This window comes from Convolutriloba macropyga, chromosome 2 (genome assembly GCF_964194025.1).
Source record: "Convolutriloba macropyga chromosome 2, txConMacr16.3, whole genome shotgun sequence".
Classification (NCBI taxonomy): domain Eukaryota; kingdom Metazoa; phylum Xenacoelomorpha; order Acoela; family Convolutidae; genus Convolutriloba; species Convolutriloba macropyga.
This window is the reverse complement of record NC_134469.1, coordinates 7508040-7525599: the sequence shown is the minus strand read 5'-3', so window position 1 is coordinate 7525599 and position 17560 is coordinate 7508040. Positions and strand designations below refer to the sequence as shown.

The following is a 17560-nucleotide window of genomic DNA, read 5'->3' as shown; positions in this document are numbered from 1 at the left end:
AATAATCAACAAGCCCAAAAAAGAGAACAGAAAACATCAAATTTCCGCATATGAACAAACATTATTGTGAAAATGAATTCTTGTTCACATACCACTTTCTATCTATTTTAAAACTAGAATGAACAAAAACGGCAGATTTCAGGAAAATAGCCGCGATAGACGCTTGTGGCCTTCCATGGAAATGAAACAACTAAAGAAATAAGATAGACAGATTGACCACCAGTCCTTTAATAGAACACTAGACTTTTTGGGATAGATTTGGACTGCCAATTTTATGACACATACGGTCTATAAGCAAAAATCCCTAATAGAGCTTTTTCAAAATTAAATTTCCAAATAAAAAGCTCAAGACTAATACTCAAGAATTAGGGCATACAAGTTTGCCACTACTTAGATGCAGAATATTTATCTTTTCAAAATTTAAAGTTCATTAAGTGATTTCAGAAGTCATTTTTTGAGTGATGTAAATCACGCAATTGACCCTAATGCAGAACAAATGACCTCACGCACACAATTTTAACGGCAAAGCAGTAAAGTCACTGAAATGAAAAAAGCCAATGGTCACAAGAAATATCGATGGAGACAACGAATTACAAAAACCACGATACCCCCAATAATAGCCCGTATCGCTTCGCGGCTATTAAAAAAATTAACTATGAAAAAAGTAAAATGAACGAATTGCTTAATCGATCCACTTCCTGCGTTGGTATGGTAAAAATAAACACTGAAATTGGACTTCAAAAAACAACAAAATGAGTCAACAATAAAAAATGTTAAAACTTCAAAATGTTAAAAAGCAGATGGCCAGTTATAGCTCACCTCAGCCATCACAATCACCCCAGTGACATAACCGACTAAATTCGGGTGAACTGCACTCAACCGACCGTCGAGCAGCTAGCTTTGGTAGTAGCCAGCTTGGGCTTCGGGAGGTTAGCAGTGGGGTTTCCCTGTTTCTTCAATATTTTAGGACGAAAAGTTAAATCGTCAGACATAAAATCGAATAAAAAAGTCCATAGAACTAATATAGTTTTTACAAATTTTGTTCGCAATCTCAAAATAAGGAAAAATTATGCAACACTTCGAAACTGAATTTTTATCCTAAATTAAGCTTGCCATCATTTCTAGTGTCTATTATAAACTTCACGATGGGTTAATGTAGATTCTATATGCAGAAAAATAACTGCTTATACTTCACTTCTTGTACTTATCACATCGAGCATCAAAACGAAAACAATCAAAAGTTATTGCGATTCCAGGTGGTCAGAAGTCGTATTCAAAATCTAAACAAATTAAAAGAAGGAACGTCTAGCAGTAGTTTCGCTTAGCTATATCAGCCATTAATTAATCAGAGATCATCAATACATCCAGCGCTTTTCGGGTTCTTAGTCCAATATTTTCACGCAAAGGTGCTGTTCTTCGAGAACCTTAGAGAGAGAGAGAGAGAGAGAGAGAGAGAGAGAGAGAGAGAGAGAGAGAGAGAGAGAGAGAGAGAGAGAGAACACATTTGTATAGTCAATGTTAATCTTCCAGTAAACATTTGCTTAATAATTGACAAATACTCTCGATCATTGGCAACTTAAGCATCTTAAATGTTCTGCGAATTAAAGGGAACCTAGAAGGTAACAAAAAATTTCCCAGAATTCAACTGCTTGCAAAAGAAGTCTCGCTTGTCTATGTAAAATATTTCGGATACCGGTCTCATTAGAAAACAGGATACTCAATACTTAACTTCTCAAAACAAAAAAATAACTGAACATTTGGTTTTTTCAGCGTTATATATGTACAAATTAATCAAACGTATCGTGTGCTAACTAAAGCATAGAATAAATCGAAAAAAATAACTTGATTGACTTTGTAGGATAAAATAATTTAAAATATAGATAAGTTACTGATCCGTAGTTGCAAATATTGAAATCATTTCCTTGCTTTCCGATTAACAATTAAACCATCTTCATTCATGAAAGGGCTTGAAGATGCAGAAAACGCATTCGGAGAAATTGGAGCATTCGGAGAAAATCAGACAAGATTAACAATTAAATTGCAAAGAATTTCGTTTGAGCAGTTAGTCAGCGGCTGAAAATCTTGTACGGTAAAAATACTGTAGATGAAAAATGCTTTCGCTTTCTTTTGTAGGTTATAGGTTATAAAGAGGAACAAGGTCGCCGGCATTCTTGGTCTGCTTAAAAGTGATCAGTAACTCATTTTAACACTCACATTTAGAGGTAAGTGTCTATAACAACCATAACCCTTGGCGAATTCTCCAGCAGTAAATGATCTCTACCATCTACCATTTCATAGCACGATAGGCATTAACAGCATACGTATGACATTAGCATAATCTGATTAGACAAGCACCATTAGATAATTTCTAGGACAGCAAAAAATTGGTTGGCGGGAATCTGTACACCTGTAGACGCGACAAGACAAGTACTTTGTTGATGAATTTTCCACGAAACAACAACCAGAATTGTGATCAGGTCGTTTTGGATGAGAGCGTTTACTAGTCTCTGAAGATAGTTAATGAAGTCCAACCAATCTCTCGATCTCGTACAACATGTGGGGCGGAAGAGGCATTGAGTGCTGGTAGAGGAAAGGCACAGCATCACACTACAACAGACAAAAACATTGATGAAAAAGACATAATTCATATTGTTTCGTATTTTAGTTTTCATTTTAGTTGCAACACCGTCTATTGCCAGACCACTAATACATTGGAAGAGCTACCCGATTGCCCGCACGCATACACAAGGAGACCATTTAAAATTCAACAACCTTACTCAAATAACACTTTTCAGAGCTAGCAAATAAAATGAGAAGTCAAATAAGCAGAAACATCACCGACTGCAGTCGTACGAATTGATCACAAACAAATGGTGATGGCAGATTTTGACAATTGCCAGCTCTAATACCAGTGAAGCTAGTCACACTGGGTAAGATGCGAGGGGCCAATATTGCCCTGCACATCATAAATGCCCTCTCTACAGTTTCGGTTAAGCGCACACTTAGACTTGTAAAGCTCAACTAGAACTGTACAGCAACTTAAAGAACTGAGCTTGCACAGTTTATCTTTTTTGCTTCGACGGAAAATCAAATCGGACAAATTGAATAAAAAGACCATCTTTATTATCCTAGGTTGATCAATCTTTTAAACTCGACCACTTAAGATTTACGATGGCCATGTAAAAACTGCACTGAATATTAGTAGTGCTGTTGGTAGGATACTGTACATGGTTCTTTAATATGCAAAACATTTCTATACATTTTATTTCGATTATTACAAAATTTTTAGGAAAATTTTTAATACTCACCGTGAGCTCTGGTCTCGAGAACTCTTTGTTGACAGGCAGAGGCTCCCTGGGAGAGAACCAGGCTGTACTTGACATGTTACTTCTGCCATGACTATTACTAGATGAAGACGGCGACGATGATGATGTTGATGATTGGAAAGATGACATGTATTTTAGCACTGGCAGGATATGTCCTTCTGTCGAGAAGAGGAACTTCCCGGTCAAAGAGGAAGAGTGCAACTGGTTATCCTCATCAAATAGCTGTAATATGACAGCTTCTATCAATTAGTTCTTTCGCTTAACTCAAATTAGCTGGACAACAGATTTTCAATTACGTTCAAATGATACAGAAGGCCGCTCGAATTTCTATGAATTAAAAAAATTCTACGGGAAAATTGTTTATTACGTCATTTTATAGCAATTATTATTTTCTCGACAAAAACGAGTTTGTTGCTAGTCTTGGATCCTTCGACTCTTAAAAACTACACGGACTGTATGTACCAAGTTAATCTCGACTACAAAACTCTTTTGGATATGAAGTACGTTCATCAAGGTATCTTTTTAACTACTCAGCTTTCGAATTAGCATTTGATTGTTCAACTTACCAAATACAAATACTTGAAAGTTTCACTCAGCACAAAGCTCTCCATTCGGTCTTCCAACGTCTTAGCCTTGACATCTTTGAGAGTTGCAAAACCACAACTGAAATAGATACAGATTCTAAAAAATGTTCTAACCTAAAGCACCGGCCAATAATATAACATAGCCGGAAGATTGCCGGCAAATAGCCGCCGTTGACGCGCTTGATGCACATCGGGATTGAAACAGAAAAAAGATAAATTGACCGAATTTTTTCCTCGTTTTTTTTTCAGTGTCAAAAAGTGTTCTAATTTGGCGCGCAGTTTCAGTTAGACTCTAAAACTATACATAATTCAACTTCTAAAGTGAAAGCTAATAAGTTTAACACCAATGTCAGCTAGCAAACCCACTAATGAACTTTGATAACCTAATTCTCGATGACTTAAAGACCGGTCTTTATCGGTTTATCCAGTCTCTTTTGATTTTGCTCTTTTGACTTGGACAGTATTCATCACATTGCGTAATTCAATGCGTGAAAAAATGTAAAATCCATTCAGTTGAAAAAGTGAGTGAATAAAGCAGCAGTCAAACGTGAAAATCGTGACTAACGTAAAACAAAAAACGTGATCAAAAGCTAAAGCGAATTACAAAAAAATTAACAGGACAAGTCGTAACGAGGTAAAATTATCAAGGAAACGTAAAATTCAAACGAAACGTAAAATTTATTGACTAAACGAAAACTACAGAACGGACTATGAGTGAATTGGGAAAACCATTTGCAAAAAAATTAGATCAAAATTTAAAAAAAAACTGAAAATCAAGGTCAAAATGCCGCATATGAACAAAAAACCAATAGCGAGGAGAAATTTGGTTCAAACAAAAAACTAGACCTAAAATGAACTATAAATGGGTTGAAAAAACCATTTAGAAAAAAATCCGATCCAAAGAATCGAAAAAAACAGTAAAAATCAACGTGAAATAGTCGGATGTGAACAAAAAACCACTCGCGAAAACGAATTTTTCTTCCAACACCGTTTTCTCACTCTACTTTAATATTAGAAGGAAAAAATTTCGCGCTGCAAAACTACTCGTTTTTTGCTCCGCCTCCTGTTTCGGCGTGACAAAAATCACTACTCCAATTTGACTTCAAAAATCATGAAAATGTGTGAACGCAAAAAAGACAGCGCCTTAATGCAATTCAAATTCTTTGATTTGTAAAAAAAGGAGAGCGCCTAAATAATAGCTGTTGAGAGGCTGACGGCGGCTATTAACCTACTAATTGCCTGTTTTAAGATCCTTCAAATATGGCGAAAAATTCTTGTGGCATCGGAATCGTACCAAATTAGACTCCACTATTAGTATGTATCATACTTACTTTGGCTTTGATATCACGAAAGCCAAAGTTAGTATGAAACGAAGCCGATGACATCACACAGTGTAAAACCATTAACAATGAGTGACTAAAGCCAGCTGGAGCTGTTATTAGTGAGACTCAGTCATAAGACTACAAAATATCAACAAAAATATGCAGAACGCAAAATTTCAAACAGTCTTACGCGTGTTGAAGTGATAAAAACGAATAGCTTTCCGCTGAAATTAGTTTTTTTTTCATTGGGCCTCAGTTGCATGGAAAAGGGATCTTTGAAAAATTGAGCTATGATTGGAAGTCATTCTGGTCTGTAAACGAAATGAAAAATAAGACGATAAGGTTTTAAAAAAAGAGCCCCAAGCAATCCGAATCATTTTTAGATTGTAAAAAACCTCAATTAATTAAAAACAATACTCGCTATTGCTGCTCATCCATTAACAAATTTCTCTCTTTAATAGATAATTTCACAAGCAAAGATCAAAAATAAACAACCAATTTTGGATAATTATCGAGTTAATTTCTATAAAAACCAGCAAAATTTATATTTAAAACCCAGCAAACTCACTGGAAGAGTCTGTCAAGTTAGTCTACTTTTCGGAGTTGGAGAAATCTGTGTCGGCAATGTTTAGCTTTGTTGTTCCAGCAAAATTAAACAGAGTGGGCTAAAAAAACAATGTTGCCATTTTTGATTTAAAAGAGGCTGAATTTTGAAAAATTTAGCGTAAATTTTAGCTGTGAAGTTGGATCAAACAGTTCAGCAAATTGTCTTCGTCTTTAAATGTAAAACCTAAAATACTATCTTTTACAAATTTAAAATGCTTTTCAGCAAAATTGACAAACACTTACGGAAACAAAGCAACAAAACGCAAATTGTGAACAAAAACAAAGGAAATCAGTCAAATGTTCACAAAAGTTTAAAGCTCAATAACTCCATTAAAAAACCAATTTCAAAAAAACTTTCTAAATATATATTCTACGCAAGACGGACTTTCTAATGACGCCACTCACGAATCTCTACGAACATAGCACGGAGATTGTCGGAAAATAGACTGAGGTAAATCACGTTTCACCAAAAATTTAATCACGCGATTGAACAGAACACTCGCCTCACCAAGTCAGAAAAATGACTTCACGCAAGCCATTCAGTTGAAATTGCATGAGCGAATGAATAAAAAGCAGATTTGAAGTGATTGTGACGTCATCTGATTGTAACAAAAATCTTGACGAATAAATAGACCCAGAATGGACTATGAATGGATTGGTAAAACCATTAAATCAGATAAAATTGAAAAAATAGTAAGCATCAACGTCAAAATGACGCATGTGAACAAAAACCATCATCGAGAAAGCGAATATTTGTTAACATAACCGAATAAGGTCGTGCGAATTGCTCTCAAATGACTGGTGGGGTTGCACTCCCGCGGGAGCCAGCTGGGGCTTAGGATGCATCAGATGGGTGTGAGCTGAGTGAGGAGGGGGGAGGTTGTCAAGTATACTTAGGTATACTTGGGGAGGTTGTCACATACTTAGAGACAGAATGAAAGAAGAGTGAAACTAGCCTACAAAAGTCAAAAAAATTTCACGCAAAATGTTGAACAAGCTGTGAACAAAGATATAGCGAAAAATTCGAAGAATTAAAAACATAACAGGACAAGTCCTGACGTACAATTCAAAGAAATTTTATTGACTAAACAAAAAACTAGACCTAGAGCGGACTAAGATTAAATTGGGAAAACCATTTCTAAAAAAATCAGATCAAAAAAATTTTAAAAATAAATCAATGTCAAAATGCCGCATGTGAACAAAAAACCACTAGCGAGAAATGGAAATTTGGTTCAAACAAAAAAAAATAGGCCTAGAATGAACTTTGGACTAGGAAAACCATTGAGAAAAAAAATCCGATCAGAAAAATTGAAAAAAAAAAACAGTAAGTGAAATTGCCATATGTGAACAAAACACCACTATCGAGAAAGCGAATTTTTGTTCAAACACCGTTTTCTCACTCTACTTTAAAATTAAAGCGAAAAAATTTCACGCCGCAAAACCAATCGCTTTTCGCTCCATTCCCTGTTTCGGCGTGACCAAAATCACTACTTCAATTTGACTTCAAAAATCATGAAAATGTGTGAACAGATCTTAAAAAAAAGACAGCGCCCCATTACAATTCAAATTCTTTGAATTGTAAAAATAGAAGCGCTAGAATAGCCGGCTGAGAAGCTGAGGCGGCTATTAAACACCTTTTTTCTCACTCCACTTTAAAATTGAAGCAAAAAATTTTGAAGCCGCAAAACCACTCTCTTTTTCGCTCATCTTCCAGTTTCTGCGTTACAAAAATCTTCAGTTTGACTTCAAAAATCCCGAAAATGTTCGAACAGATCTTAAAAAACAGCGCCCCAATAAAAATCAATTCTTTGAATTGTAAAGACCAAGAGACGGCCAATAATAGCCTCAGCTATCGCTTTGCGATTATTAATACCTATATCGATCGGCCAAAATTGCCTGAACAAAAAACCAGTTGAGCATGGAGTTCCTCCCCCACTAAATTGGGTCGGAACAATTAATTAAGTTTGGCAAAATCTGGCTCAAAGATTTCAACGTCTAAGAAAAAACGGAGAAGAAATTCGGGACAAGACCTTGTTTGCAGGTGGAATGAGCAGATAATATTTCACCATAAATTAGAGAATTTTGATGTAAATCTGTTCTCGCCAACAACATACCTTGTTCGCGTGTATTTATTGATATCTTCAGCAATGATACGTCCAACATGCAGATAGAATGGACTACCAGTAGCTCTGTAGAGAAGGTACGTCGACTCTGCAAGCTCTGGTCTCAATGGATAAAAATGGACCTCGCTCATTTGATGCACCAGATTGAATCGTTCTGGCAAGGCTGAGAACTTCTGCCATATTGCAAAATGCAGAGCGTGTTGACAAATGGCTTCTTCGATATCACCATAGAGCACCTAAGCAACATTTGAGCTTTAATATTGGTGAAAATTGAGATGGCTGATTTTGCCAAAGGCGTACCAAATCAGTCTTGAAATGCGTTTATTAAGTAAAATCCGCATAAGCCCGGGTCGAGTATCGGTCAAAGATTTGTAGTTATGCCAACTTGAAGGGCAGTTAAGAGAGCGGTAAAATACATTTTATTTTTCAATAAAAAATACCCTTCAACATTTTGTGTGCATAATGATCGAGTAATTTACATACACCCACCAGTATGCCTGGCCAAGCGGCCTGGAGAGAATCGATCCAGTTGGTGACCAGATCCCCAGTCCGCATGTCCACATTGCGGAATATCGGGGGCCCAGAGGGGTAGCCACTTCTCAAGGGCGGGGAGAGACATCTGTGTCGTCTGAGAACAACATATGTATTAACTCAATGCCAGAAAGGCAAAGAATCTTACAGGGCTTTCCTAGCAAAAAAGGCCAGGAAAACGACTTCACTGCAATGAGTGAGATTGATGGAAGAAATATGTGCCATGGATCTACCTAATTTTTGCCATCGTGAACCTTTTTTTGTTTAATTATATTGAGAATATCCGCTTACAAACTGATTAACCGTCTCCTCTTCTGACCATGTTTTACATATCCCAAACATAACCGACTAACGTCGGGCGAATTGCTCTCAAACGACCGGCGAGCGGTTGGCTTCGTCAGTAGCTAGCCACGGTGGGGGGGGGGGGTGCACCGGGGCCTGATGGGGGGGGCACACTGGGTTGGGGGGCAACACCGCGGTGGGGGGTGGAGACAATATTGGGCTGCCGGAAAAACATAAAAAATAACAAAAAAAAATCAAAAAACTTGAAAATGCAAGTTTTATAAAAAAAAAATCGCTAAAAAACTTATCATCAAACCCTTAAGGACGCTTTCTGGCCCCTGCGTCTGGAAAGACGTGAATGAAAAATAAATATCAAACAAAATTGAAAAAATTTGCACGTTTTGTCAAAAAATGCTAAAATTCGTGATGTTGAAATGTTGAAACCATTCCACTAGAAGCCATGCAGTAAGCTAATACAAAACACTAGAGGAGGTTCCTTGACAACTATGGCTGAAATAACTCAAACATAGCCGGCAGATTGCCGGAATAGCTGCGAAAGAATAGACCTGCGTGCCATATAATAGAGATAGAAACAGATACAGATCTAAATTGAAAAAAAAATTGACGCCGCTCAAAAAACTAGGCTAAAAACATTCAGCAATAAATTAATACAGCTTGTTAAAATTCATTCCACAGAAGCCTCTTATTAGGGACCTTTACTGCACATAGGAGTTCCTTTGACCTTAAACAAATTCAAATTAAACTTAAGTTTTAAAGTGCAAAAGTCATTTTATTGAGTGAGTTAAGTCTTGTATGATCAAAATCTAATCACGCAAATAACCTAAAATCTTTCGCAAAAGCGAGTGAGAAATGACGTCACGCGCGCAAATGCCGTTAGTGAGAAGAAGTCATTCAGAAAATTTGACTTTTTCAGCTTCGCGGTGTGAACAAATGTAAAACGAAAAAAGAGCGTCAGACGACGAAACAAAAAAAACCAAGAGCACCGCAATATAGCTACGCTCAGCTTACAGCTTCGCAGCTATAAAAAATAATAAAAATTTTTAAAAAGCTTGAAAAAATAGTTAAAATTAGTATAAAATTCCTTGTTCCTAGCGATCGGTTGTTCGAACGTAGCCACGGGGGGAGAATGGGTCTACTGGGGGGGGGGGGGGGGGGCTGATGAGTGATGGAGGGATGTGCAACAGTGGGGTGGGGGCAACAGCGCTGTTGGGGGTCGGCAATAGTAGGAGGTCAACACTGGGGGTGTCTTCAATCTCTCGAACCACCCTTCCAACCATCTATAAGTCTCGCAAACAGTTTGAGCTGAAACAGAGCTGATAGGCTCTGAGAGCACTTAATGCCCGCTGGGCGCTACCTGTTTATCCCGTTTTTGAGGACGAATAGTCAAAAGCGTCAGACGAAAAATTGGTCAAGCGAAAAATCGCGTAAGAAAAAGACCGACAGGACTAATATAATTGCTACAACTTCGTTTGAGAGCATTTAATAAGAGCTCCACTTGCAGTTACCATCAACATTATCCAAAACCGAGAAAGCTATAAATGAAAGAAATACAGGTGATCACCTTTTATACGTCTGGGGTTGATTTAGTTCCAAATTTCTGACAAAAAAAACAACGGGCGAATTACTCTCGAGCGATAAACGGAGTCTCCATTATATTGTAGCGTGCTTCAGCCTCTTGTGTTCAAATTCTTCGTGGTGAATGCAATCTAGATCACGCAAATTAAGAAGTCAAGCGTGATGGAAGCCACCGGAAAAGTCCAAACGTTCAAGCAAACACTTTGGATAAAAAGATCCACACGACTACAATAATTTTTTCAAACTTTGTTGTCAAACAATTGAGAAACTTACCCAGCCTTGTTAAAGTATGATACCATTTGATACATCTCATCAAATAGTAAAAGATAGTCCTCCTCATTAAACATGACGTAGGCTTTGATCAGGTACTCGTAAAATGAATCCATGCCAGCTCCCAACCCACTCAACGAACTCTGCCATCTCTGAGAATGTATATCGAAGGAGTTTCCAAACAAGGATGTCTGGTTATGACGCATTGTCCAGACAGCTTTGAGGGCTTTCCGTGCCACTCTCTCGTATACTGGATCTCCGCTTAGTTCTGATAACAGTCCGAATTCCAGACTGAGGGTTCCAACACCCGCTAGACAGTTCACACTTTGTTGCAGATCTTTTTCATGAACAACGCCATGGCGTAAGTTGACCTAAAATCACCGAATATTCTACAGTATTGTTTCTGTCAATGACTGATTAAATCATTATCTCATTTCTCGTCCCATCTGATAAAGCCAGACAACCATTTTCATGCACGTAACGAATGCTGCAAAAAATCATGAATCGTCGATTTGAAGAATTTGGAGCGATCAGTTTTCTAAACAGCAATTCAATGCATTCGTTTTTTAATGAGTTCAATACATTTTGCATAGACTTATTTAAAAAAAACTGATTTTAATCGAACCGAATTGCGCACTAACCCCGCCCCTACTTATCTATATGTTGATTAGCCAGCTCAGCACTTACTCTTGGATAAGGCAATCCAGTTTTGCTCTCCAGAAAAGCTGGCAGGAGGCGAGAGGCAAGATCTAAGGCCAAATCGTACAGTTCATTTTCATAATCCTCAAGTAAACGAGTGACGGAATTACGTGATTGCTTTGCATCAGTAGAAAAATTGTGCTCTGTAGATGACAATAAAACATTGTTTACATCATTGGCAAATGTTTTGTGATTTGCAGAATTGAGATTTAAGTGATCATCTTTGTCAGAGGTCGCCAGAACATGAGCTGATAATAAGCCTCCCAAAACTCTGAAACAAATTCAATTACAAAGTTACAAACCACTTCAAATTAAGCAGAGACCTAACAATTTTTGAGGTGGACTTAGCTGCTATGATAGAAAATAAATTATATAAACCGACTAACGTCGGATGAATTGCTCTCGCACGACAGACGCAGCAATTTAATTTAAAGGGGGTGTAGCAGAGAAATGTCTTATGGGCTAAAAAACGACCACACAGTGGTTCAAAAAACCACTGGCCACCAAGTTGGTCGTTTGACATCTTAACCGCTCAGCCACTTGGCCTTTGATTTCGCATCGCTCACAATCTCTTTTACCAACAAACTGTATTTGAGAACAAGAGCAACTTAGATCACCCAAAATGAGGAACAAAAGTGTGAAAAAGTCAAAAAGCACAAAAACGGTCAAGCAAAAATTTTGCAAAAAAGACCAACAACAATTACAGCAGTCAAACCTGATGTTTGCTTCGAAGACTTGTACGTTTGTATCAGTGTCGAAATGAACATGATCAACTACTAGCTTCACTGCACGCGCAAACTCCTCGACGTCTCCAAGAACCTTAAAAAATTCACCTTCATTTTCAGGCTTGTGTTTCGGCTTAAAACTGATACTGGATTGGAGAAAGCAGCTTAGACTCTTGTTGAACTCACATAAAGTGTGTCAAGGGCGTCTATCAGTGTCAAAGAATAGTTTCCCAATGCGTCATTCAAATGGATGTTAGACCTGAAATAAAAACAGTTACTCCGTTTTTGAAAATTGAGCTATCTACATTTTTATTGTTTTACGAAGCTCGCCAACCTATTTTTTATTTCTACAGGCCACAATTAAGCCACAACTCGATAAAGAGGCGGTGGACTGCCAAAATGCCGCCAAACAAGACTTACATGAAACGGAAAGGAAAAAATACATTAGACGGCTAATCGACGGCGTGCAAAAAAAAAACAACTTATTCCGCAAAAAACTGAAAATTCCGCAGATTTTCAATAACAGTATAATCCAGTTGTTAAGAAAATCTGAGGTTAATGCTGAACAACACGGTAAGAACCGACACTTGCAAAAGTTTTCGGAGTTAATGTAAATGCAACTATGACTATCTCAATGCTGGCATTATTGAAAAAACCTCGATGCTTTTTTACTATAACAATAAGACGACTATAACAATAATAAGATTACTATAACAAAAAGATAATAAGATTACTATAACAATAACAAAAAGATGAACAAGGTATAACCATAATTTTAAGCTCATACAAAAGCAGTAGTATAACGTGAGCAAAGCTGGGGGGGGGGGGGTAAAAGGAAGTACCTATGTATTAAGATTAGGTATAGCCCATTTTCCCTCAAATTCCAAGGATGTACCTCACAGCATGATACCCACGCTGTTCACACGAGGGGGATTAGCAAGTTAATCCCTTAATATTAAATTAGGTCATTTACTCATTCCCATATTGCACTTTAATAATGTAAATTTCCAAAGACGAACCTCACAGCATGACACCCAAGCTGTTCTCTCAAAGGGGATTAGTTAGGTAATGTTTTAATATTAAATTAGATAGGGTGACTCATTTACACTTACGTACGGTTTACGTGATTTTCAAAAGTGTACCTCACAGCATGATACCCAAGCTGTTCACACGAAGGGGATTAGCAAGACAGTGCCTTAACAAATTAGTAAGGACATTGACCCCCTACCATATTACAGTTTACTAATGTAAATTTCCAAAGACGTACCTCACAGCATGACAGCCAAGCTGTTCACACTAAAGAGATTAGCAAGACAGTGCCTTAACAACGAATCAGTAAGGCCATTGACCCCATACTATTTTACACTTTAATAATGTAAATTTTCAAAAGTGTACCTCACAGCATGATACCCAAGCTGTTCACACTGAAGGGATTAGCAAGACAGTGCCTTAACATCGAATCAGTAAGGCCATTGACCCCCTACCATATTACAGTTTACTAATGTAAATTTCCAAAAACTTACCTCACAGCATGACACCCAAGCTGTTCACACTAAAGGGATTAGCAAGACAGTGCCTTAACAACGAATCACTAAGGTCATTGAACCCCTACCATTTTACACTTTAATAATGTAAATTTTCAAGAGTGTACGTCACAGCATGATACCCATGCTGTTCACACTAAAGGGATTAGCAAGACAGTGTCTTAACATCGAATCAGTAGGGTCATTGACCCCCTACCATTTTACACTTTAATAATGTAAATTTCCAAAGATGTACCTCCTCACAGCATGATACCCAAGCTGTTCACACGAAGGGGATAAGCAAGATAGTGCCTTAACAAATTCGGTCATTTACCCCTTTCCAAATTACACTTTACTAACGTCAGATTTCAATGACGTACCTAACAGCATGATACCCACGCTGTTCACACGATGGGGATTAGCAAGATAGTACCTTAACAACAAATCAGTAAGGTCATTGACCCCCTACCATATTACACTTTAATAATGTCAATTTCCCAAGACGTACCTCACAGCATGATACCCACGCTGTTCGCACGAAGGAGATTTGCAAGAGAATCTCTTAGTAACAAAATAGTAAGGTCACTTACCCATTCCCATATTACACTTTACTAATGTAAAATTCAAAAGCTGTACCTCAGTGCATGATACCCAAGCTGTTCACAGGAAGAAGATTAACGAGATAATACCTTAATATCAAATCTGTAAGGTCATTGAACCCCTACCAAATTACACTTTAATAATATAAATTTTCAAAGATGTACCTCAAAGCATGATACCCAAGCTGTTCATGCGAAAAGAATTAGCAAGATAGTACTTTAATAATCATTTAGATGACTCATCGACAGTTAAGTAGGGTTTACGTGAATTTCAAAGACGTACCTCACAGCATGATACCCAAGCTATTCACACGAAGGGGATTAGCAAGACAGGGGGGATTAAAAAGATGTACCTATCTATAAAGATTACGTATAGCCCATTTTCCCTCATATCCCAAAGACGTACCTCACAGCGTGATACCCACGCTGTTCACACGAGGGGGATTAGTCATATAATCCCTTAATATTAAATTAGTGAGGTAATTTACCCCTTCCCATAAAAGACGTACCTCAGAGCATGATACCCAAGCTGTTCACCCCATCCTCGCTAAAAATACCCAATTCTTGAAAAAACAAATTCTTACCAAAAAATTACCAATTCTTGGCAAAAAATACACAATTATTGCCAAAAAATACCCAATTATTGCCAAAAATGTCAAATTCTTACCACAAATGCCCAATTCATGCTAAAAAATTACCTATTTCTTGAAAAAAACACAATTGCTAAAAATACCCAATTCTTGAAATAAACACCCAATTCTTGCCAAAAACATACCAGTTCTTGGCAGAAAACACACAATTCTTGGTGAAAAAACAACCAATTCTTACCAAAAATACCCAATTATTACCAAAAATACCCAATTATTACTAAAAATTACCCAATTGTTGCCAAAAATTACCCAATTCTTGCAGAAAATACCCAAATCTGACGAAATTTTTCCAAAACTTTACCAGAAACTACCCAGTACTAAAAAAAATAGCCATTTCCTACCAAAAAATACTTCATTTTTGCCACAAAAAACATATTTTCTAACAAAAAACCCAATTCTATTAAAAACTGTCCAATTGCTGCCATTTATAATTACCACAAAGTAGCTAAATTTTGTCAAAAATACTCAATTTTTACACGCTTTTTTAGTATTGTCGAAAAACAACCAAATTTTGTAAAGAATAACAAAATGTTTTCAAATATTTATCGAAAATATATCAAAAATTAGACAACTTAACATCATCATCTGTATTTATTTAATTTCTATCTGACAATCCATTTATTTAGTGATCTTTCAAACATCAATTTTGACATCTTCTTTTGTAAAGGCGAATCTTCTCAGGTGATCGACAGAGGTTTTTTGAGTACAACTTAATCTAACTTTTCACTATCGTTAGAAATAAGTCAAAATGTATCAATTAAATCATAGTACCATAAAAATTACGTCCTACTATCTTCGCAATTACGGACAAATAGATGATTTCATAATTGCATGGGGGCACCGTCCTCTTTAGAACAAAATTAAGATCAATTACGTCCTAGGATTGGAACAATTACCGAATTAAAGAAACCTAGATATTCTATGTGGTCATTGAACTCATGTGAACAAAGTCTATACCATACTACTTACGATATGATGATTTATACTTTATCTAAGCATGCACAACTCACGTGATTGAGGTCTTACTCATAGTACCGTAATAATTACGTCACTATTGCGTCACAATGATGTCATCTTTATTATAGTGTAGAAACAAAAGTACAATTCATTTTACTTCTTCTTCTGTTCAACAACTTAACTATAACTAGCTTTTGTTCTTTTCTTGAGACAATTTGAAGCGCTTTTTGTTACCAGCCTAAGTTGACAACTATAAACTCTTCAGCGACGATTCTTCATCTCTAGGACCTCTTCCTATTTCCCATTCCAAGTAAGTCTGTTCTGTTATAAAATATGAGAACAAACCATAAAAAGCGAATAAATGGCTATTATAATCATGGTACTCAATCGCAAATAGGATAGGAATGCTTCAGAGAGAAAGATTTAGCGATTATGGTTATAGGGACAATTTTGCTTTAACTTTAGTTCATTTAGGATTTCAACCGTCTTGAACCAAACAAAGGCTGGAATGATGAATATCAAATCTGTGAAATTGAACGAAAATCTCAATGTCCACTTCTTCTTCCCCGACTTCAATGATGATGTAGCAATTATAAAAGAGAGAAAAACGTGCTTCGGATGGGTAGTTGATCCTCCATTCTCAATTTCGAGGCAGCTTCTGGTCTTCATTGTTGCTATCGAGAATTTGCCTAAAGTCTCTACCATACAAGCAGACAACTGTAGACTTTTACAAAAACCACAATGAAAACACAACTTTACAAGTCTCGGACACCATGGAACTAAGCAGATCAGTCCGTGCGCAATTTTGTGATTATGAGTTGTCCTATAGAGCAATACATGAAAATCAACGAGGATTTTTTGAGGAGGAGAGGAAACTTAAATTCCTCTGGTGTGTTTCTGACGAGTATGACGATTTGCGGGAGCAGAAACCTGATCGGGATTGTGACGAGTGGGAAAATGGGTCACTGACAGAGAGTATTATTGCAAGTATAGAAGAAGAGAACGCACTTGGCCTCAAGTTTGACAACAAAAAATTTGACAAGGCAGTCCCCTTTTCGTGTTTTTCTACAGAAACTGAACAAGAAACCATGAAAGAAGTACAGGAGACATCAACGGTTGAAAATACTTCACTGGAGTCTGTCAAAACCATCCTCAGTAAAGTAGTCGACGAATGTGCAGATAATCGGGATCATTTTTTTTCTCCTGATGCAACTGAAGCAAAATCTGAAAAAACTTCCCTCAAATGTGAGCAACCTGCGTATTGTACACAAAAGACAGTCAAGAGAAGGGCTCTTGTTGTCAATAACCCTGATAGAGAGGGAAGTAGAAAGTCAGAAGTTGATGAGAACGAAGAAAAAATGTGTCCTCCATCGAGCAAATTGAGACGACATACTGAGTTATATGGTAACTAAACTAGCAATCTGAGAAGTTTTCCATTGGCTGATTATTTTTGTTTGTATTTCCTGTATAATTTCAAATCTGATACTAGTATTTTTTGTGATGACTGATTGACTAATTAATTTGAAATATTGTGTTTCTACTCTCAGAAAAGCTGAAGCTCATGTATGCTTTTGAATTAATACTTTGATACTAATATTTAATTGAGTTTTAAAAATACATTTTCGAAAACAATTTTTATCAAAAGTTCAATTTGGAATTTAAAAATTTCTCGCCAAATGCTTGCTTTGGAAATATCGTTTTTTTCAAAAATGTGGGTTAATAGTCGTTTCAGAGACTGTGAAGTTGGTTGGAAGTCGTTGGGATGGA

At 36.9% G+C, this 17560-nt stretch overlaps 1 protein-coding gene across 1 annotated transcript in view; it reads right to left on the bottom strand.

Moving 5' to 3' along the window:
* Positions 1–1709: 1709 nt before the first annotated feature.
* Positions 1710–17560, bottom strand: part of LOC142356107 (ER degradation-enhancing alpha-mannosidase-like protein 1) — a 29328-nt gene continuing 13477 nt past the window's right edge. The window contains exons 3-11 of the mRNA XM_075408079.1: positions 12251–12323; positions 12055–12158; positions 11328–11610; positions 10644–11011; positions 8451–8589; positions 7953–8197; positions 3893–3989; positions 3309–3548; positions 1710–2607 (exon numbers count right to left, since the gene is read on the bottom strand). Of these exons, the coding sequence (XP_075264194.1) occupies positions 2518–2607; positions 3309–3548; positions 3893–3989; positions 7953–8197; positions 8451–8589; positions 10644–11011; positions 11328–11610; positions 12055–12158; positions 12251–12323 (1639 nt within the window). The 3' untranslated portion in view covers positions 1710–2517. The remainder of the gene's footprint in view (positions 2608–3308; positions 3549–3892; positions 3990–7952; positions 8198–8450; positions 8590–10643; positions 11012–11327; positions 11611–12054; positions 12159–12250; positions 12324–17560) is intronic.